The sequence below is a fragment of the Alligator sinensis genome, unplaced genomic scaffold, assembly GCF_000455745.1.
Source record: "Alligator sinensis unplaced genomic scaffold, ASM45574v1 scaffold1408_1, whole genome shotgun sequence".
Lineage (NCBI taxonomy): Eukaryota > Metazoa > Chordata > Crocodylia > Alligatoridae > Alligator > Alligator sinensis.
The window spans coordinates 699,525-722,040 of record NW_005842519.1 but is presented as its reverse complement, the minus strand read 5'-3'; the positions used below and the strand labels follow the sequence as shown (position 1 = coordinate 722,040).

The following is a 22,516-nucleotide window of genomic DNA, read 5'->3' as shown; positions in this document are numbered from 1 at the left end:
CTCGAGTGGCTCCTTTGATCCCACCTTGCAATGAGGCTCTCCCTCCCAGGCAAGGAGCTGACCTTGACGTGCTGCCGATTCTGGGGGGGCAAAGACCGTCTCTCACCAGGTACGCGTGTGTCTGCACATCGCCGTGCAGGGAGAAACTGAGCCCGAGGGCAGTGATTCTCAACCGGGGTGCTGCAGGGTCTTGGGGTGCCAGGAGATCCTTTGACAGGTGTTGCACAGTGTGAGCATGGCAGGGTGTGCAAATGGGAGTCACAAGAGAAACCCGGAGGTTTTCAACAGGAAACTAGTATGTCCTGAGCCGGCTGCCTGGCTGCGGCTGCTGAGCTCTTTGCAACAGAATTGGAGAATCATGGACAGTGAGGGTTGAAGGGAGCTCAGGGGGTCACATCTAGTCCAACCCCCTGCTCCCAGCAGGACCAGCCCCATCTACATCATCCCAGCCAGGGCTTGAATAGAGAGTCCACCACCTCTCTGGGGAGCCTGTTCCAGTGCTTCACCACCCTCCTAATGAGAAACTTCTTCCTAATATCCAACCTCAGCTTGCCTTGCTGCAGCTTGAGCCCATTGCTCCTTGTCCTGTCATCTGCCCCCACTGAGACCAGCCCAGCTCCATCCTCTTTGCAGCCCCCCTGCAGGGAGGTGAAGGCTGCTATTCAATCCCCCTCGGTCTTCTCTTCTGCAGTCTCAATCAGCCCATTTCCATCAGCCTCTCCTCACCAGTCCTGTCCCCCAGCCCCACAACCATTTTCATTGCCAGTTCTCCAACATGTCCACATCCTTTTTGTAGTGGGGGCGCACAGCTGGACACAGGACTCCAGATGTGGCCTCCCCAGTGCCGAATAGAGGGAAGAATCACTGCCCTCAACCTGCTGCGACGCTCCGACCAATGCAGCCCAGGATACCGGTAGCCTTCTTGCACCAAGGGCACACTGCTGGCTCCTGTTCAGCTTCTTGTCCCCCGTCACCCCCAGGTCCTTTTCTGCAGAGAAGAATTGTCCTAGTATTTTTCCACTGTAAAGAAACGAGTGGCACTTTCTTAGGGGGCTGGAGTCACCGGGGGCTCCTGGAGTCTGGAAGGATTGAGGACCGCTGCCCTAGCAGGACCCGCTGGCTGCATTGGGACTGGCGCAGACACGCAGAGGACAGAAGCAAAGTCCCAGCCTTGCCTCTAACACGTAGCATTGTTACAGCTACGTGGGGGCACCTCTATCAGGGATGGAGGATCAGGGTTTTTTCTGCGGCTTCCTGAAAGTCAAAAACCACCTCCTGCTTTCCAGCCGAAATGCAGTCCTGTCTGGTCCCTTTCCATTGCTTTTCCAGCCAATATTACACACTTTCCTCAGCTCCTTCTGGTGGGTTTCTGGACATCCTCTCCTCTCTCTGCCTTTACTGTGCAGAGCAAGTCCTGCTTCGGACTGGGGAAAGTTTCCTTCCTGATGTCAGATTTGGCAACGGGTCCGACCCCGATGGAAGAGCAAAACCCTGCAGCCAGGAACCTCTGGGTTGGTTAAGTACCATCAGGGCAGAGGAGAAAAAATCCCGTATCTTGGCTTTGGCTAATGCCTGACTGCCTTGGAGGAAGGCAAAAATATCTCCAGAAGCCAGCTGCACTCATAAAAAGAGGGAAAAAATCCTGTATGGACAAAACTGCCAGCCAGCAAAAGCCCGGAGGTCTGGGAGTGTCGGCACCCCAAGACCCTCTGGAAGCCCAGCCCGGGGACCACAAACACGGGGTCTGTCCAGTCAGAGCCCCCCATCCTCGGACGTGTCTGGTTCGGTCTGAGAGTGGTCCAGAGCCCTCGCACTCCCTGCCGCCACACTTCACTTGAGAGCACGTCGGTGGTTCACAACCACACTCTGATCAGCCTCAACAGCCGAGTCTTCATCCCTGTGGAGATCAGGATAGGTCCTCCCTGAAGATGGGTGGCCGGACAGACAGACAGACAGGCTTCTGACTTCTTAAACCCTTTCTTTGAAAAGTGTTAAAAGCCAAAGGTACAAACACCACAGTGACTATTATCCCCCCTCCCACCTCTGCAGCGCCCACATCTTGTGGTCAAGCATCAAGGACTAGCCTGTTCCTTGGATCTGCCGAGTGCATTTAGCCTAGTCTATTGCCATTTTTTCCGCAGAATACATGACATAGCAAAGTAATGCACATGCCAAGACAGCTAGCCTTGTTTTTGCACTTCATCCCCCCCTGCTCCACCTGGGGCAGGTCCTCTCAGTGTCTTTGGGCAACGGGCCTGGTCGCTGTGCAGCAGGTTTGAGCGTGTCGTTTTAGGAATAGGTCAGATACGGATGTGTCTGGGATGGTTTGGATGGGGATCCTGCCTTGTTGGACTACATGATGTCTGGAGGGTCCTGCCAGCCTGGCTGCTCTAGGATCTTTGCTTCTTGCAGAAGCAAAGGAGGTGGAGGGTGCATCGGAGCTGCCAGCCGGTTCCTGCAGCTCTCCAGGACAGTCGACTTGGCCTGGCCCAGCAGGAAATGGTCCGAGCAAACTGTGCTTCCCTCAGCTGCTCTTTTTAGGGCAGAGAAAGCCCATGGGGTTACCGACACGTCCAAGCCCAGTATGCCAAAACGGGTGGCAATGCTGGAGGCAATCCAGGAAGATGCGGATGAGTCTTCTCCATCTCAACCTCGAAGAAGGGACAGGATCTTGATGTCAACAGGTCTAAGGAGCAGATGAAGGTGCCGGGGGGTGAGGCTCTGCACAGAGGGGTTTGTATGGAGAAATGCAGACAAGCATATAAATGATGGTTCAACATACCTTTGCAGCACAGAAAAGGCCAAACCGTCTGTTCAGCAAGGAGCGGGTGCAACGGTGCTTTCTGGCACCCACTCCCGGCTGAGAGCTCGGCCGAGCACATCGAGACCCACGCACTGGGCTGCAAGGACTGAAATTCCTTCCAGCTTATCCAGTTTCATCTTGAAACTGGATAAGCATCCAGTTTCAAGATGAAACTGGATGCTTATCTTGCTGGGATCCTATGACCCCAGCTGACTTCCTGCCCTTTGGGCGGGGGGCTGGACTCGATGATCTTCCGAGGTCCCTTCCAGCCCTGACGTCTATGAAATCTATGAAATCTATGAAATAATTGCAGAGAAATGCTGTATGGCCGAGTCCCACTCAGCAGCTGCCTGGGATTTCCTTCTGGGAAGGGAGCCAGGTACCTGCCGCTCGTAGCCAAGTGGCTGAAAGGTCAAGTGGCCATCATATCATGCACCACAAATTGCATCTCGTGGAAGAAAGGTTGAGGCACTCGAGCCCCATAGAGAGGGAGTGGGAATAGAGGGGGAGCAGTAAAATGCATGAGTGGGGTGGGTGGCTGGGGTTCGAGGCTTGGCCTGGTAGGGCTGTGGAAAGGGGGTGGATCATGCCCTGGGCTGCTACTCCAACTCCTTGCACTTCTCAGCTCATAAGAGCATGCAGCATTCAAGTCCCAAAGGCACCGATAGACCTTTGACTCCAATCTCCCATCTACCAAAGGCCATTAGCTCCCACAGACCCATCTCCCCACCGCCACACAGCCTGGTGACCTCCTTGGTTCAGATCCCACCTGTGTTCAGTAAAGCAGAGCTTCCCAAAAGCCCCCACCTTGGTTTGAAGATCATAGAGTCATAAACAAGGAGGGTGTGAAGGGACCTCAGGGGTCACATCCAGTCCAACACCCGGCTCCAAGCAGGACCAGCCCCAACTACATCATCCCAGCCAAGACTTTGTCTATCCGGGTCTTCAACACCTCCAAGGATGGAGATGCCACCACCTCTCTGGGTTATTCCAGTGCTTCACCACCCTCCTCATGAGAAAGTTTTTCCTAATATCCAACCTCAACTTGCCTTGCTGCAGCTTGAGCCCATTGCTCCTTGTCCTGTCATCTGCCCCCACTGAGACCAGCCCAGCTCCATCCTCTTTGCAGCCCCCCTGCAGGGAGGTGAAGGCTGCTATTCAATCCCCCTCGGTCTTCTCTTCTGCAGACTAAATCAGCCCATTTCCATCAGCCTCTCCTCACCAGTCCTGTCCCCCAACCCCTCAACCATTTGCATTGCCAGTTCTCCCATGTTCCCACATCCTTTCTGTAGTGAGGGGCCCACAGCTGGACACAGGACTCCAGATGTGTATCCAATATTAGTGCTATTAGGTGTGCAAGCACCTACACGTGATTCACAAGATCAACAAGATCACCGGATTGATTTGGGGGCAGGAAGGGATTTTCCCCCCGGTCAGATGGGTCCAGACTGGGGTTGGGTTTGCCTTCCTGTGCAGCGGGGGCACGGCCTCTGCCTGGGCTCTCTGGCGTGTATATCAATCCCTTTTGCAGCAGCAGGAGTTGGCCACTGCGGTCCCTCTGCTTTCCTTGCGGCAGGGTCAGGTGCAGTGTCCTGTGTTGTGTCCGGGTTGACTGTAGTTTTGCTAAGAAATCAGACACTGGGTTTGTCTGGCCTGGTTTGGACAGGGCTGATCCTGCCTCAGGCTGGATGTGATCTCCGCAGGTCCCTTCCAGCCCCCCGTCTCTGGGGTCTATAATGAATCCCTCCGGTCAGATGAGTACAGACTGCAGGGGTTTTGCCTTCCTCTGCAGCAGGTCCATTTGTCCTGGGATAAATCCTGCAATGGTTCATGGGATAAAAAATGCAGCAATTTATCCCGGGATATCACAATGTGCATCTGAACGGCTGTCCCGGGACTGCATCATTGACTTGATGGCAGAAAAGCAGCAGTGCCCTCAGCCACTCGCTGAACCCTGATTGAAAGGGTGATGCGTGTACACGCCAATCCCAGGATATTTGTGTTCTGGGACGGACACGGGCACACCTTGTCCCTGGACAAATGCAACAGCTGTTCCTAGCTTTGGTGTCTTTGGGCAATGGGCCGTGGAGCTGCGCAGCAGGGTTGATTGTGCAATGTTAGGAACCGGTCAGACAAGGTTTTGCCAGGGGTGGTTTGGATGCCTCAGGAAGGGGGTTTGTAACCTCTGCAAGGCCATAAGATGCCTTTTCCCCCCTACAAGTGCCGTGGTCTTGCTCCCTGCCTCACCCAGAGCAGGGGCATCACCTGGGCTCATGCTGTCTGTCTGATGGCCCCAGGGACAGGGGTCTCCTGGGTCAAACTCAGCATCCTTTCCTGCTCCGTGACACCCCCTGTGAGCTCCCACAGGCATACCTGGGCCCTCACCCTGTACTCCCTTAGTGCCACCCCTGAGCGGGCAGAAGGGACCGTGGGAGCATCAGACATGACGTGGGTCAGCTTTGCAGTGCTGGAGCCAGCAGGTCACGGCGGGCAAGGTTGCAAGGACATTGCTGACGGCTGAGATAACCTTTCCCCCCTGGCCCTGCAGCTGGGTGGGAGTGGGGTTGTAATCTGGTGCTAATTGCACCCATTCCTACCCCTGTGCAGGGGAGAAAGTGCGGGGAGGTCACGTCTTTTCTGCTTCCATTGGGTTCCCATCTTTTCCAGCAAGAGAAGAAAGGTGCAAGGGGCATGGGCAGGGGAGAGAGCATCCCCACTTGGGACAAGGCTTGGAAATGGGGCAGCGAGCATGGCACTAGGGGCAATCCCAGCCCCTCATTACCCCCACCCCTTCCTCCCCTCGCAGCAGGGGCAGGCGGGGTCCTGGCCACAGATGTGCGGGTTCGTGAGGCCGGCGCAGCCGCGGCCTGCTGGGTGGGTTGTGACCTTTACAGAAATGGTGGCTATACATGTCAGCACTAATGGGCCCGACGCGGTGAGGCGTGGGCAGGGGGGCCGGCAGCGGGCAGGAGCAGGGGGAGAGGGGGAGCGGGTGTTCGGGGAGGGTCTTGGACCGCTCTGGAGGGCTGGCTGGGGGAGCCCCGGGGGCTGGGGTGTGCATGCACATGAGTGTGCATGTGCATGTAAGTACATGGGTACTGTACATGGGTACGTGAGTGTGCATGTACATACATGTGTGTGCATGTACGTGTGTGTGCATGGGCATGCATGTATGTGCATGTTTGCATGCAAATATGCATGCATGCCCATGCATGTACATGTGAGCACGTGTGTGCCTGTGTGCATGCCTGTGTGTGTGTGTGTTTGTGCCTGCATGTGTGTGCATACACGTGCATGCCTATGCACATGTGTGCGTGCCTGTGCATGTGTGTGTGCATGCAGGAGGAAAAAGGAATCAAAACCTATGGAAGAGGTGATATTTTTATTAAACCAACTAGATATTTGCAAACAATTACTGTTTTTATTTGCAAGCTTTCGGGCACACTCCCCCTCCATCAGGGACAGGAGAGAGCAGATGACACTAAAAGTTCTCCTAAGGAGAAATGAAAACTCCTATTTCACAGGAGGGCCGAAGGTGCGGTAAAGTCTCCTGGTTGGAATAGCGCATTTTGTCCAGGTTAGGCACAGAGAAAGGTTGCAAAGAAAGGTTGAAAAACATGTGTGTATATTCATATGCATACGTGTATATGTGTGTGTGTGCATACATGTATGTGTATGTGTGTGCATGCTCATGTGTGTGCGTACGCACACCATCCGAGTCCACTTCATCCCAGGGTAGCCTCCTGCTCCGTGCTGGCTGGCTCTCCTGCCACCCAGTGACCAGGCCCTGTAACAGCGCTGCCGGCCAGCAGTCAGCCTGGGAGAGCTCATTCACCGACTGCAGAGTTAAACCCCGGGGTAAGGTCCCCCGGGAGCAGTCCTGCCGCGAGCCTGAGCCCACTGACAGTCACTGGCACAGAGGAGCCAGTAGATAGCCCAGGGGGGACTCCTGGGCACCGCATGCCTTTGAAGCCAAGCCCTTGGGGGAAGGAGTGGCTGCTTGCAGGGATAACAGAGCACCAGCGCTGACACTGGCACAGGTGGCATGAGAGACCAGAAGCCTGGTGTTTCAGGGGCTATCCTCTCCGAGTTATCTGGTCACCTCTTTGCACCGGGACCATCTTGTTCTGTGCTCATGCAGCACCCAGCATGGTGGGGAAACTGGTTAATGACTGGGAAGGCAAGTGCGATAGCAATGCAAATAATGCCCATCAAAATCCATTACTGTTCATGTTGTGGGGGGCAGAGTTGGCTGGGCCCCAGCCCCACACAATTCAGCTTCACCCAGAGCTTGCTGGACCCAGTCTTTATTAAGCTCAAGGAAAGGACACAGTGGGCACATCTACACATGTGCATTTACTGCTCAGAAACCAAATTTACTCCATAGTACGGGTGCGTGTCTACATGTGCATGCCTATACTGCATAGTAAATATGGCGACTTATGCCAGCTTGAGGGTAAATTTGATACTTGCATCATGCAGATATCAAATTTACACCTGATTATTTAGTGCGCAGTAATGCATGTGTAGACATCTTACTGCACAGTAACTGTGTGTGGACTGACTTGGGACTAACTTTAGGGGTCATTCAGGATGAGATGCTGACTGGGACACACCAACCCAGTTAGGTCTGTTCTGGAGTTTCCCCTCCTTCTCTCTGCCCCGGAGAAGGCTGGTCAGGCCCGTCGGGTCCAGCGAGGGGGGTCTGTGGTCCCCAGGGCTCATAGCCTCTGAGGTTGCCATCCATGCCTCGAGGGTTAGGACAGTCTGCTGCTGCCCCCCAGCCCGGCGGTCAGGGCTCGTTTCATCTCTGTGCTCCTCTCTCCGCAGCGTACCAGACCGTGTGCGGAGTCAACGGGCCGCTGGTGGTGCTGGACAACGTCAAGGTATACCCCCCAAATTCTTCTTTAACCCTTTGAGGGGTGTTTCTCCATCCTTAGCCCCTGGCTCCATCACCCCTGCAGACTGTCTCCCCTCTCACATCCCCACCTGCCATTCTTTCCTTTCCTACCCTGCCCAATTCATCCTTCCCAACGGGGATTTAAGGAACCGTCTTCCACCAAGGGGACCGGGGCTGAAGGTATGTGAGGGCTCCAGGCAGGTACCTTCCCCCCAGCCCCGCAGCTGGAGATGTATTTGGCTCTGGTGGGTCCTGGAGTCGTCCCTAGACATGGCATGGCAGGGCGGTTAGCTGCTGCAAAGAACCAGCCCCAGGATAACTCACCCAGAGAGCCCCTGACATCTTGAGAAGCTGAGAGGAGGGTGAGAGCGGGGGCAGGACATGCTATGTGCATGGGCTGAGGCCCTTGGCTCTGAATCCCAGGACAGAGGAGGCTGCTGGGCCTGCCAGGGCCCCCAAGGCCCCCTGCTCACGCGTGGGGCTGAGGTGTGCATGTACCGGGGTGTGTGTGCACAGCCCCTGCACCCCCTGGTCTGGTCTTTCCCTGACATGGCATGTGGCGCTTGCTTGGAGCTCCCTCCACTGGCCGGATACAGCCAAGCATCAGGGTGTCGGTGACGCCGGACATGGGTCCACGGGAAATCGGGTTGGCCATGTGTTTGGGTAAATCAGACACTAGGCAGACAGCATATGTATACACACGTGTGTATGTGCATATGTTAGATACATCCAGGTGGAGAGACACATGTATGGATCTGCCTCTGTGTGTCTACACATGTGTGTGCATGTGGATGTGTGTGTGTGCATATGTTAGAGACATCCAGGTGGACAGACAGATATGCCACTGTATATGTACACGTGTGTGTGCATGTGTTAGATACATTCAGGTGGAAAGAGATATATGGATCTGCCTCTGTATGTCTACACGTGTGCATGTGTGTGTGTGTGCATGCATGCGCGTGTGCATACATTTGTGTGCATGTATTAGATACATCCAGGTGGACAGACGGAAACATGGATCTGCCACTGTATGTGTACACATGTGTGTGCATGTGCATGCATGTGTGCATATGTGTGTGTGCATGTGTTAGCTATATCCAGGCAGACAGAGATGGATGGACCTGCCTCTGTATGTATATGTGTAAACATGTGTGTGCATGTACGTGCATGTTTGTATATGTATGTGCGCATGTGTTAGATACATCCAGGCAGACAGACAGATGGATTGATCTACTTCTGTATGTGTAGGCATGTGTGCATATGCATACATGCATGTATGTGTGTGTGCGTGTGTGTGTGTGTGTGTGTGTTAGATACATCCAAGCAGACAGGTGGATGTGCCTCTGTATGCATATGTGTACATGTGTGTGCATATGTGCATCTCTGTGCTTGCACATGGGCATATGTGTGTGTGTGCATGTGTTAGATAGACCTAGGTGACCAAATAGATGGATGTGCCTCTGAGTGTGTGTACTTGTGTCTATGTGTGTACATATGCCTAGAGGTGTGTGAAGGGTAGCATGATGCCTCTGCATGCCTGTAGTTACTTGGGTGTGTTCGCATAGTGCAACACCTTTCTGGGGGTGCCACATCCCCTCCACACACCTCCACATCAGCGCGTGGCACCTGCAGGCCTGCTAGCCAGGTGTCTTGGGTGGGGAGAGGCCATGCACGTACATTTATATTGCAGTTTCTGTGTGTGAGTGTGTGTGAGCTCACGTGCCAGTATGTGTGTTGCTGATGCATGACCCCTGCCTGCAGATATGAGTGCACCAGACCCTGCCGGGACTCTGCTTGTCCGCCCAGCTCCTACTGGCTTCTCACCCGCCCGGAGCTGGGCCCTTGCATCTATCTCAGGAGACTCATCTTCATAAGCTCAGTGCCTAACATGGGGCCATCAGCCCCTTGCTGCCTCTTACCCACACTCCCTGCCAGGAGACCCCAGGGCACGGGCGACCCCCAGCCCCATAGAGCCCCTAGAGCAACTGGGCTGGCCAGGCCCCGGGGGCATCACAGCTAGTCCAGCCTCTGCTCCAGGCAGCAGCAGCCCAGGCATGTGTTTTACCCAGCCTTGCAAAGGGGGTATAGGAGGTGTGGCACAGCATCCCCCATCATCACATGTTTTTCTCTCATTCAAGAGAAAATCAGAAGCTTTACTAATGTGCTAGGGGGCTAGCGCTACACTATTCAAAGCAAAAACACATACAACTATTGGAATGTGCACAGATATGCTGGATTATATATGACGTTTAAAATAAAAATCACAATCGAAGCAAAAAAACCCAATAGAGTCCAAATAATCCAAAGATATCGTGTCATTAGTCCTGTAGTGGATACAGTTAAATGTTCATCTCTTATTCTGATCCATAAAATCAAATCTCACCTTCTTGAGCATCCTAACAGTGCCTCAACAACTTCACTGTCGGACATTTCTACACCTGAGTTAACATGACTGCACCGGAGTGACGGTTTTTAGCTAGAGACAGAAGCAGCCTGGAGGGCTGTGATAGAAGAGACATGACCAGGGCGGGCTGACAGACAGCAACACTGCAGAAGAAAGGCTAGTTTGAACAGGGGAACATCAAGGCCCTTAAAAAGGAGAAAGAGTCTTTCACACCTGTGAAGTAGAGAGATGAGCAGGAATCAGGGAGAGGATAAAGAGCCATGAAGTCTGTTGACTCCCTCAGTGCTGCCTGGATAGAAATGGGGCTGCCATTGCCAGCAGTTGGCTTTCAGGTGTGGGTGGGGAAGGGGGTGTGACGGCATCCCTGCACCCCCCCGGATCCACCCCTGTCTGGGGCCAGCCCTCATGCACAGCTCCCAAGTGCGCTGCCCAAGACAGCATCACCTGCCCCAGGTAAAGCCAGGGGCCGAGGGTCCTGCCAGCATCCAGCCTCTGCCAGGATAGGGACAGGTGTGTTGGGACCCCAAGAGACCTGGACCCCCCTCCACTGGGCAGAACAGAAGCCCCCATTGTCAGCCCCACCCCGTACCCCTCACTCCTTATCCCCCAGCCAGCAAGATGCAAACCCGTGGATGCCTTTCCTGGTATGACTGCCTGCAGAGCTGGGCATCTTCCCTGGGTATTGCCCTACCTGCAGTTCCCAGGCTTTGGGTCCCACAGTGCTTCTCCAGCACGGATCCTTTGGCTTCACGGGAAATGAGCCCAGATACATGCCTGGGAGAAAGCTGGGCCTTCCCATTACCCAGGGCCAGTTCCCTTTTCCACCCAGGGACAGGCACCATTGGCTGGAGGTTGTGGCAGAACAAGGGCCCTCTTGTGAGCACTCGTGTCCTGGCCCCAAGGGCATCAGCCCAAAGCAAGCCCAGCTGAGACCTCTGGCTGTTGGTGTTGGCTATGTTGGGCATCACATGCACATATGCATGCATGCACACACACATGCACATATGCATGCATGCACACACATGCACACACACGTGTAGACATACAGAGGCAGATCCATATATGTATCTCTCCACCTGGATGTATCTAACACATGCACACACACACGTGTGTATGCCCATGCTGTCTGCCTACACAGGCCTGGGCATCCCAAAGGCACTGGGTCCCCGGGTTCAACATAGCCCCCTCTGCAAGGGCTTGAATACGTGGCATCCCTGCCCTGTGTGCTCAGGAGTTAAAGGCAAGTGCCTGGGAGATGCATCCTTCACCCTGGCCTGGCCTGGCTGCAATCCTGGATTGCAATGATCGGTGCCAAGAGACCAGGCTCCCTGCTAGTTCTGGGCTGGGAGGAAAAGGAAAACCATTGCACCTAGGGCTGCATATGTGCCGTGGAGGACTGCCCCTCCTCCTGCTGCTGCAGGGCTCAGGGGGTTTTAAGAGGCATCGATGGGGACCGGTTCTGGCTGGAGGGGCTTTGCCCCTGCTCTCAGGCTCAGACCAACACTGCACTGGGGCAGGAAGGGATTTCCCCCCTGCTCAGACTGGTCCGGACTGGGGGGGGTTTGCCTTCCTCTGCAGCAGGGGAACGGCCCCGGCCTGGGGTCTTTCGTGTGCTTTTAACAACCCGTGCAGTTTCAGGACATCGACAGAGCTCTCGTCCCCCTGCTTTACCTGTGGCAGAGGCAGGGGCTCGCAGCACCGGTGGGCAACGGGCCTGGTCGTTGTGCAGCAGGGTTGTTGCGTCATTTTAGGAATAGGATGTGTCTGGGCTGGTTTGGATGGGGCTGAATCTGCCTTGAGCAGGGGGCTGGATCTGAGCATGGACCAGGACCCCCAAAGGTCCCTGCCAGCCAGGCTGTGCTGTGATAGTGTGGCTCAGGGGAGCAGGTTTCATGGGCACAAAGAGGAGACCAGTGTCCACTGGTGCCAGGTAGGGCAGCACCTAGCATAGCAGAGGCATCCAGGGCTCTGCCAGCCTGCCCATGCTTGCATGCCAAGGTCAAGTCCAGCCAGGCTTCAGGGGTCACAATCCATGCTCAGATCCTGCCTGTCCCCCCTGCAGATGTGCCTGGTGCTGGGGTGGGGGGCAGAGCCCTGATGTGCTCTCATGCTTCGGGCTGCTTCCAGGGTCCTTCAGAGTCCAAAACAGCCTGCTGGGACCCTTCCCGTGTGTGCCCTGACCTGTCTTCCCTGCAATGGACCCAGGATGAGATACACAAGTTTCCAGCGGCAGCTGGGGTGGGTGGGATAGCACTCCTGCATCCACACAGGTGCTCAGACCCAGCCTCGCAGCCCAGCATGGGGCAAGGGGCTGCATTTTGGGGGCTGCAGGTGTATGCAGACCACCGCGCAGCTGGCCCTGGGCACGGATGCTCGTGTCCTGCCAGGAGAGGAGCTCCCAAAGGCCCCGAGGGACGCTGCCTCCCTGGGTGCCCGGGGGCAGGTGCGGGTCACAGGGTGAGGCTCTCCGGGCCGTGCGATTCAGGTCAGGATTATTCTGGGCCCTTCTGACCTGTGGAATCTGCTTAAATCTCTGGCTGAGAAGCTTAGCGGTGCCAGGCTCCCCGCACCACGGGCTGCAGGCAGACACTGCCAAGCGCACGCTCCGGGACACCAAACACCCCCTCGCCCCGGGAGCTTTCCCGCGGTGCCCGTCCTCATGGCATCCGCATGCTGCAGAGAGCCAGTTGCACATCACCCCTGGGAGGCATGGAGATGCTCTGAGCCTTGTGTCAGGGGTGGGGAAACTGAGGCACGGAGACATGAACGGAGTCTACAGGCTCGGTGCTATGTTACCCATAGGTGTTGGGGCATCAGGGTGTAGGGACAGGCGCTTCTTTCCTGCCTGGCTCCTTCGAACTATGCGCTGGGAGAAGCACTGCTGTATTGTCTCCCAGGCCAGGTGCCCACACATAAGCCATGCACCTTGCTTTTGAAAGGCAGCGTGTCATGGCCCAGTGCCGGCTTCTTGAAGCAGCGTTGCAAAATGACTGCCAGCCTTTCTCCTAGCCAGCAAACTGAGGGCGGCTGTGCAAGGGTCTCTGCCCGCTGGCTGGGAGAGAAGCCGGCAGCCTTTTTGCAGCATGTTTCTGTTCTGGTAAAGAAAACCACCTCCCTCGCTGACATTTTGGAGGGCTGATTTTATGGGGGCTGGGGGGAAGGTGCATGTGCAATGCAAGTCAATGCAGCACGTGCAGGAGGGGAGTGGCTGGAAGAGGGGGGAAGCGGGGTCTCTGCGGCCCGGCGCTGTGCATTTGTCATAGCAGAAAGGGTCTCACTGGAAGGGGGCTCCAGGTCCCTTCATTGCATTCGACTCCCTTCATAGGGTCATAGAGTCCCAGGGCCCTTGAGGGGGTCTGGCCTGACCCCTTGCAGGAATGCAGGATACTGCTCCTCACCCTCCCCTCCCAGAGATGATCCAGCCTCCACTGGGAAACCTCCAGGGAAGGTCACTCCTGGGCCCTTTTGCCCCTCTCCCACCCTACCTTGGGATCCCAGTGCTCTCTGAGGCCCAGGTAGAGCTGTTATGCCCATAGGGCAGCTAGGGAGAGAAGAGACTTTCCCTGGGGCACTCAGGAAGTCAGTGGCAGAGCCAGGAATGGAGCCCAGGTCTCCTGGCTCCCGGCCCAGTGCTGCAGGAGGAGAGGAGGGCATGGGGTGGCAGGAAGGAGAGTGCAGGCGGATGCAGACAGGGGCAGAAGGGACTTCCAGCCAGGCTGGGTCTCCCCAGTCAGTTCCCAGCCCCCCCAGCACGGGGTGGGCTCCTGCGTGGGGCCGGAGGGGCTCTAACCCTTGCCTCGCTCGTCTCCCTGCAGTTCGCCCAGTACGCGGAGATCGTCAACTTCACGCTCCCCAACGGCACGGCCAGGAGCGGGCAGGTGCTGGAAGTGGTGGGGTCCAAAGCCATTGTCCAGGTAAGGCATCCCCCAGCCCACCTCCCAGCCCAGACCTCCCAGGCTCAAGACATCTACCTGAGGTGATTCAGGGGGAGAAGAGGTGCTGCAATCGTTCGACTTTATCCCGGGGGAAAAGAAGAGTGGACCCATATACAGCCTCACGCCACACAGTGGGGTCAGTCACCCCCCTCCGGAGCACAGTTATCCCCTGGGGAAGTGACTCTGCCCTGGTGGAAGTTACCCTGGGATAGCGGCTGTGTGCCCACTCCCCTACGCTGCTTCAACCCCAGGGTAACTGTTTGCTCGGTAGAAACTGCTTTTCTCCCCACGGGGCTGTGCTGGTTGCTGTATGGGGTGGAGGGGATCCTGCCCCCCACCTCTTTCTGCTCCATGTGTCAGGGGGCTTTTTAAGCCTCCCCCAAAAGTGCTGGCTGCAGCCCAGGCTGGGGATGGGGCAGGGTCAGTGTGATGTCAGGGGGGGACAGTAGTTTTACCAAGAGCTTGGACACTGGGTTTGTCTGGGCTGCTTTGGGCAGGGCTGATCCTGCCTCAGATAGGGGTGGAGCAGACGTGAGCTCTGCAGGCCCCTTGCCACCCCACGTCTCTAGTATTTCTACGATACGCGGTGACGGGCAGCTGCCTGCAGCCCAGGGATGGACAAAGAGAGTGGACACTGGATCTTAGGGATCTGCAGATCTAGTCCAACCCCTGCCTGAAGCAGGATCAGCTCTGTCCAAACCATCCCAGACAAACCATAATCTATACTCTACGTATCTACCCTCACCTCTGACACAACATAGACCTCACACCCAAATCTGCCACAGGGAAAGCAGGGGGACCACGGCAGCCAATATCCTGCTTCTATAAAAACAATCAGTGCCATGGGATTAAATGCATGAGGCGCTCTGAGAAGTGGGGACCAGCATCTGTGCACTTGGGAGCTCGGGAGATGCATGCACCATGGCCTGGACTGGCTGCAGCCCCGTTCTTGCAGGAGGGTCTGCATGGTACAGCCCCTGTCACACCCCTGCCACTAGCAGCAGTCTCTAAAGCCGTGCTTGGACTTTGCACACCATGAACCAGCATTGCCCTGGTGTGAGGGTGCAAGGAGGGAGGTTTCAGAGACATGGCAAGGGTCTTCCTGGGGGCTGGGGAATCTGCAGGGGAAGCATGAAGGCGTGGGACAGGGACAGGGGAAAGGTGTATCCATCCCCAGTCCTGCAGGGTGGGTGACCAGTCATTCATTCTGCTGCCTTTAAAGGACTAGACGTGACCTCTGCAGGTCCCTTCCAGCCCCACTTCTCTATGACGCTGGCTGATGTCTTGTCTTCATAATTTGTCTTTCCATATCTGTATAGTCCCATTTTCTGCTTGTGCTTCTGCAGCACTTTTCCACTTCTTTTGTTTCCAACCTCACTTAGGACCTTTCCCTATCTTCACTTTGTCGTAGTCAGGCAAACAACTTGTGATCAGCTTGTAATCGGTCTTCATATAGCTAGCTATGTCCATAATAGTTTTATATGTGGTACTTGCTCCAGAAGCCTCGTCATTCTTCATCTGCCTGATGGCCTTCTTCGATTTGTGAAGGGCTGGAGAGCTTCTGCAATCATCTCTGGGTGTTGTGGGATGGAGTGGAGAACGCTCTCATCAACAGCAAAGTCTCAGTTGAGAAGACCTTCAAGGGCGTTTGTACACGCCATGAGATTTCCCATATATGCCACCGCAACTGCGTTTGTGTTTGCATGAATGGGATTTCCTGCCACTTTAAAAGTCTTTTTGGCGTATTAAACTAATGCTTCTTCCAACAAGCATGATGGCTCCCCTTCCTTTGATCAGGTCTCCTCCATCCTTAGGTCCCAAGGGGTTGGTCCCTGAGTGCTCAGACCGTAGGTGGCTGACATCGATGAAGAAATCCAGCATTGGCTCAAATGTGTGAATGCAGTTTTTGGATGCCTGAGGAAATGGGTGTTTGAAGATTGTGACATCAGATCTGAAACCAAGCTCTTGTCATGATCCCTGCTTTGCTGTGCAAAGCTGAGACATGGACAACATACAGGAGACGCCTCAAGTCGCTGGAGCCATAGCATCAACACTGCCTCTGGAAGATCCTTTGAATCCACTGGGAAGATGGATGCACCAACAGTAGTGTCCTCTCACAAGCAAACACCATGAGCATCAAGGTGACGATCATCCGACATCAGCTTCACTGGGCCGGCCACGGCATCCGGACATCCAGCTCCAGTCTCCCAAAGCAAGTCTCATTCCCCCAGTTCATCCAAGGTGCACACTCAACAGGAGGGCAGAGAAAGTGCTTCAAGGACGTCCTCGAGGCTTGAAAAAATGCAGCATGACATCAACTAGTGGAAGACAATCGCTCAGGACCACCCGAAATGGAGGAAGATCTGCTGCAAGGATCTCAGTACTTTGAAACCTCACAGTGACAGACAACAGGAGATGAAAAAACAGGAGCAGGAGAAACAGCATGTCAGGGACCAAACTAAGAACCGGAGCCACCCACCCTGCATGGAAACACGTGCCCGAGCTGCAGCAGGGTCTGTCGATCCTGGATCGGCCACGTCAGCCACCTTCAGACCCACAGATAAGGCAATTGTAGAGAAAAATCACCCTCGACTGCGAGGGATTACTGCTGATGATGATCATTTTGCAGATGTGATGGATACACATGAGGGAACATCCCCAAAAGCTGGCAGCCTCAGGACAGCCTATGGAGGGTGCTGGGACCCGGGCTGGGATGGGGGTTGATTGCCCAGCCCTGTGTAGAGGACCAACCGGCTCCCAGAATCTCACCCGGATGGTTGCTTGCCATGGACCCGTCCTTGCAATGGACTACGCTATGTCTAATTCGGGGCTTCACATTTCAGATAGGACTTGGAGAAGTGAGAGAGGGTCCAGAGGCAGGCAATAAAGATGGCCAAGGGCTTAGAAGGCAAGTCCTACGGGGAGGGGCCAAAGGAGCTGGTGGAAATAATGCTGAAGAGGGGACATGGCAGCAGCCTGCAAGTCCCTGAAAGGCTGCTAGAGAGACGAGAGAAAGCACCTGGTGTCTCCTGCTGCAGAGAGGAGGATGCAGAGCAACAGCCTGAAGCAGGTTTAAGTTGGAGATCAGGACAAACTTCTTCACTGTCAGAGCAGAGGCCGCGGGAGATACACCATGGACCGGGGGGGGCTCTCCATCACTGGAGGGTGCAAGGAGAGGCTGGATGGGCACTGGGTGGGGGGGATGATCCAAACACAGCAATGCTGTGGGGATGTCCCAGGCTCTGGGCTGTGCTGGTTGCCCCCCACCCTTGCTACTCCATGCATCAGGGGATTTTTAAGCCTCCCCCAGAGGCGCTGGTGCTGCTGCAGCCCAGGCTGGGGATGGGGCTGGGCTGTGCCCATGCTCCTGCTGCACCGACCCCGCAGGGTCCTGGCTGGAGGGTCTTGCCCCTGCGCTCAGGCTCAGCCCGATGCTGCACTGGGGGTAGGAAGGGATTTCCCCCCTGCTCGGACTGGTCAGTACTTGGGGGGTTTGCCTTCCTCCGCATCTATTAACACTCTTTATAGAAGCTGATGTTGGCTGCTGCGGGCCCCCTGCTTTCCCTGTGGCAGGGTCGGATGTGATGTCTTGGGCTGTGTGAGGGTTGGCCTGGGACTGGATGTGACTCTGCAGGTCCCTTCCAGCCCCATGTCTCTGATTCTGTGACCCGATCCTAAAATAGTCCCCATGGGGAGGCGGCGGGAGGGGTGTATGGGATTCGATCCATGCATGCACAGCTGCTGCTCTGGGGTAAAGCCCTGTCCCTGCCTTTGTGAGGCCAGATCTCACTGCACCTATCAGGCCTCCTGCTCCTCCTTGCTGCAACCCTGGAAAAGCCACTAATGCATCAATCTGCTTTTGTAACATGCTGTTTTCTGAGCCTTAAACCTGAGCCACCAGGAGCAGCGAGGGAAGAGACAACCCACACGCCTTTGGGGTTAATAGTTTCCAGGGTGGAAAAAGAATTGCATTTGGGCGCTAAGGACCTCTTAGGTGCCCATAGATGCAGTAGGATCTTGGCTTGGTTTTGGGCACCCTAATGATCCATCAGCATCTCAATAGCACTGCTTATCCATGGGTCAAGTCTGGTCCCCCACCTGCAAGGTCAGGGCCCAGGTACGGCGCTGGCTGTGGAAAGCAGAGACAGGTGAGTACAGCCTGAGTGGTCCATGGGGTCAGCTTTGAGGGGGGGCTTCCCAGAGCCACCTATGGCCTGAATCCTAGAGAAGTGGAGCTGCAAGGGACCTCTACACGTTACCTAGTCTAACCCCCTTCCTAAGGCTGGATCAGCCCTGCCCAAACTAAATCCAAACCTATCCAAGCCTGGCAGAAAAATGCATGCAAGACCAGGGCTTTCTGTGAAAGCTCCCAGCCCCCATCTCCTCCCTCCCCATCCGGCCGTGACCGAAGGAGCTCAGGCATTGAACCCAGGGAGCAGCACTGCTGACCTGCCCGGGACCTCTTCTGCTGGTGAGCTGCCAAATTTCACTCCTTTAATGCCCCCGGGACCTTTGCGGCGCCCTTTTAATCCTATTAGGGAGTCAGCCACAGAGAACCTGAGTCTTTTACAGAAGCAGCTTAGGAAGGGCCCTGATGCGCATGCACACACACACACACACACACACACACAGATGTGCGCGCGCACACATACACACACACACGCACATTCATGAACCAGGGAGGGAGAGTGCAACCCCCCACCTCGCACCTGCCAAGCTGCTGATGTGCAAAGGGGCCGGCCTGAATGGGCCCCATTCTTCCACCCTTTGCAAGAGGCCACATAGATCCAATTAAAGCCGCGGCCTGGAAGTTAATTAAGACAAATGGTGTCAAATATTATCCTCATCAAAGTGCTTTTGGTCCCCCGTCTCCCCATCTCTGGGAGAGTGCGCTGCTCTGATCAGATCCGGGGGCAGCTGGGAGCCAGCCCGGCTCTGCCGCCCCCCGCCCCGATTGCTGGGATCCACGCAGTGATGGGAGTGGTTTTCTGCTGCCTTTCCAATGGGGTGGGGAATAGCAGCAGTTTCCAGTTTTATCTCCCTTCCAATTGGCTTTTGCAGACACAGCCACGTTTCCAACCCGCCCTTGCTGTCTGCAATAGGTAGAGTGATGTAGCCGTGAAGGTGCAGAGACCATGCGAGAAGCAGAGGCATTGTGTGCGATACCATTTATTGGGTTAACTGTCCTGTTGGGAACCTGGATGCCTCTTTTTTTCCTGGCAGGCACCACCGTCGCAGGGTCTCTGCCAGCTAAAGAAAGGGCACTTGAGTAATTGCGAGTGAGGGAAGTTTCTGTAAGAGGGGGGTAACATGCCCATGTGTATCTTGGCTGCAGAACCAGAGGCTCAGCTCAGGAAGACCTTCCTCCCTGCCAAAGCAGACGTGGCACAGGAAGGTGTAGAGTCTCTGTCCCTGGAGGGTCCCAGCAGAGACCGGATGGGGACTTTCTGGGGTGGGGTAGAGACAGGATGTCTTGCACTGGTACAGTGGCTGAACTAGGTGATGCTGGAGGTCTGTATGGATTAGGGCATCTATCTATCTATCTATCTATCTATCTATCTATCTATTTTATTACTTCTGTCTATCACATTACTTCTATCTATCTATCTATCTATCTATCTATCTATCATATTACTTTAGTCTATCGCATAACTTCTATGTATGCACATACCAATATATGTACAAATACATGTATGTATGTCTCTATATAGATATAGATATAGATATATACAGCCCTAAGCCTGAAGTCAGCTCTGCTCAGATGATAGAGTTGCAGCATCATAGAAGAGTAGGGCTGGAAGGGACCTCCAGGATCAACCCTGTCCAAGCCATCCCATACAAATTCATTGTTCAACTTCTTAGCAAAATGACAGGGTAACCCCTGACGTAACACAAGTCATCACACCTGACCCTGCCACAGAGCAAGCAGGGAGGCCGCGACAGCCATCATCCTGCTGCTGCAAAGGTTAATATACGCTTAAGAGATCCCAGGCAGAGGCTGTGCCCCTGCCCCCTACCAGCCTGTACTAATCTGACCAGGGGGAAAAATTCCTTCATGACCCCAAAAGCAGCATGGGTCTGACCCTGCTAGCCAGGTACCTCTGGGCATGAGTCGCAGCAGGAGCACTGGCACAGCCCAGTCAGAGGTGGGTGCATTGGTAGATGCACTTCATGGAGCAGAGCTGACTTCACAATCAGAGCTATATGGATACAGCTGTGCAAGTGCGTGTGCAAGTGTGTGTATATATACATACATACATATATGCGCACACATGCAGCCCTTACTTGACATCAGCTGTACTCAGATGTCCCCGTTCACAGGAGACCTGGCCTGCATTCGAGGGGAGAGCGCTGTCTGTAGCAAGAAGCAGAGCCCCAGGCAGGCAGCCAAGCGGCCACCGCCTCCCCAGCCTGAAGACTCAGGAGATGAAGCCTGGCCTCCCTAGCCTGATGTCCCATCTAAGACTCAGGAGATGCATCCTGGCCTCCAAAACCCATGCCCAGTGCCTGTGTCCCCAGCCTGGCTGGAACCCCCCCATGCTACAGCTGGACTACTGGTGGGACATCAGGTGCAGCAGCAGCAGTAGGCTTTTATCCTCTAGTGGATCCCAGTGCTGAACAGAGCAGGAGAAGCACTTCACAATAGTGTCACATTGCTACTGCTGCTGATCTACCCAACTAGCAAGCACGTGCAAGCGTTGCAATCATCCCTGCCTTGCCGCAGCCCGAGAGCACGCAGACACTGCACCAGGGTTGCAGTGGCCCAGAGCCCTCCCGTGGCCAGAGACTGGGGTGGCTGCAGGCCTAAATGGAGCATCCCGGCCCCGGGAGGAGCCGTCCCCGGATGCGGGCGTCAGGGTGCTGGGACAGGCAGTGCAGTCTGGTCCTGCCCTGGCTGGAGAGAGGATGCATGGAGAATCCAGCTGCCCTGTGGATGGCCGTGACCAAAGCACGTGGAAACCGGTGGAAAAAATCCCACTGTCTTTAATGGTCTTCACAGCAGGGTTTTGATCATTCAGGACTGTGTTCCCCAGGTGCTTTCTCACACCCTCTGGTGCACCCTCTCTGAACAGGCACAGATTGGTCCTCAGCCCTTTTAGTCTGAAGTCAGGCAGAAGCCAGGGCACAGTTGCACCTTGTGGACTGACTCATTCAGAGAGGCGTAAGCTTTCGTCAGCAATCGCTCCCTTCGTAGAAATCACAGAGCTGTTGGGTTGGAAGGGACCTGCGGGGTCGCATCGAGTCCATCACCTGCCCAAAGCAGGATCAGTCCTGCCCAAACCAGCCCAGACAAACCATCCTCTAAACTCTTTGTAAAAGTGCCATGAACCCTGACACAGCACCAGGTATCACACCCAAACCTGGCACAGGGGAAGCAGGAGGCCAATGTCCTGGTGCTGCAAAGGAGGTTAACAGATGCTCTAGAGACCCCAGGCTGAGGCTGTGCCCCCGCTGCAGAGGAAGGCAAAATCCCCCAGTTTGGACCAGTCTAAGCAGGGGGGAAATCCCTTCCTGCCCCAGTGCAGTGTTGGGCTGAGCCTGATTGCAGGGGCAAATCCAGCCAGCCAGGACCCCGCGGGGTTGGTGCAGCAGGAGCATTGGCACAGCCCCATCCTCATCCCCAGCCTGGCTTGCAGCGGCACCCAGCACCCCTGGGGGAGGCTTAAAACCCCCTGAAACAAGGAGCAGAAAGGGGAGAAGGGGGCAACCAGCAAAGCAACCAGCAAAGCACCAATCACCTACCCTGACCTTCCAGATTTGCTCCCCGCTCCATCCATCTGGACCCTCCCAGCCCTCTCCAACCCTTTGCTGTTAATCTTTGCTGATTGCTGTTAATTATGACCCTCCATCCCATCTCTGCAGGTATTTGAAGGCACATCTGGGATCGATGCCAAGCAGACCTCCTGCGAGTTCACGGGGGACATCCTGCGTACGCCTGTTTCCGAGGACATGCTGGGTACGTCCAGCCGGTGGCTGAGACTAGGCTCAGCTCAGTGCAGCAGTATCAGGGAGGGAAAAATAAGCATGGGTGGGAAGACAGGGCAGGCTCCCCCAGAGCTGCTTTCTGTATGCCCCCTTCCAAGTGGGGCTTACTGCTAGGGACCCCCCCATTGCAGATATCACTACCAGCACCCCGCCAGCCACCCCACCCAGGCTGCTGCCTGGCATTTCTTCCATTTCTTCTTCTTTCTCCTCTTACCAGTATATAATAACCATAAAGCAACACCCTCCCAGTTCTCCCAGTGCTCAGAGGCTACTGGCAGAACCAGGAGCCATGACACTGGGAGCTGCACGGCCTCTAGAGACCAGATGACAGCAGGGATTTGTTCGCTTCTCAATGCAAGCCGCAAATGACCTTCAGTGGCCCCTGGCTCCTGCCCGATGTAGCAGCACTGGGGTGATAGCTATATGCTGGGGGGGTCTATTAGCCAGACCCACAACAGGGAGCTCATGATTTCACCCCAGCTTGAGCC

The 22,516-nt window shown here is 55.3% G+C and overlaps 1 protein-coding gene across 1 annotated transcript in view; it reads left to right on the top strand.

The window, feature by feature from the left end:
- Positions 1-22,516, top strand: part of ATP6V1B1 (ATPase H+ transporting V1 subunit B1) — a 56,555-nt gene that overhangs the window by 17,524 nt on the left and 16,515 nt on the right. The window contains exons 2-4 of the mRNA XM_006031636.2: positions 7,634-7,689; positions 13,923-14,021; positions 21,906-21,999. Of these exons, the coding sequence (XP_006031698.1) occupies positions 7,634-7,689; positions 13,923-14,021; positions 21,906-21,999 (249 nt within the window). The remainder of the gene's footprint in view (positions 1-7,633; positions 7,690-13,922; positions 14,022-21,905; positions 22,000-22,516) is intronic.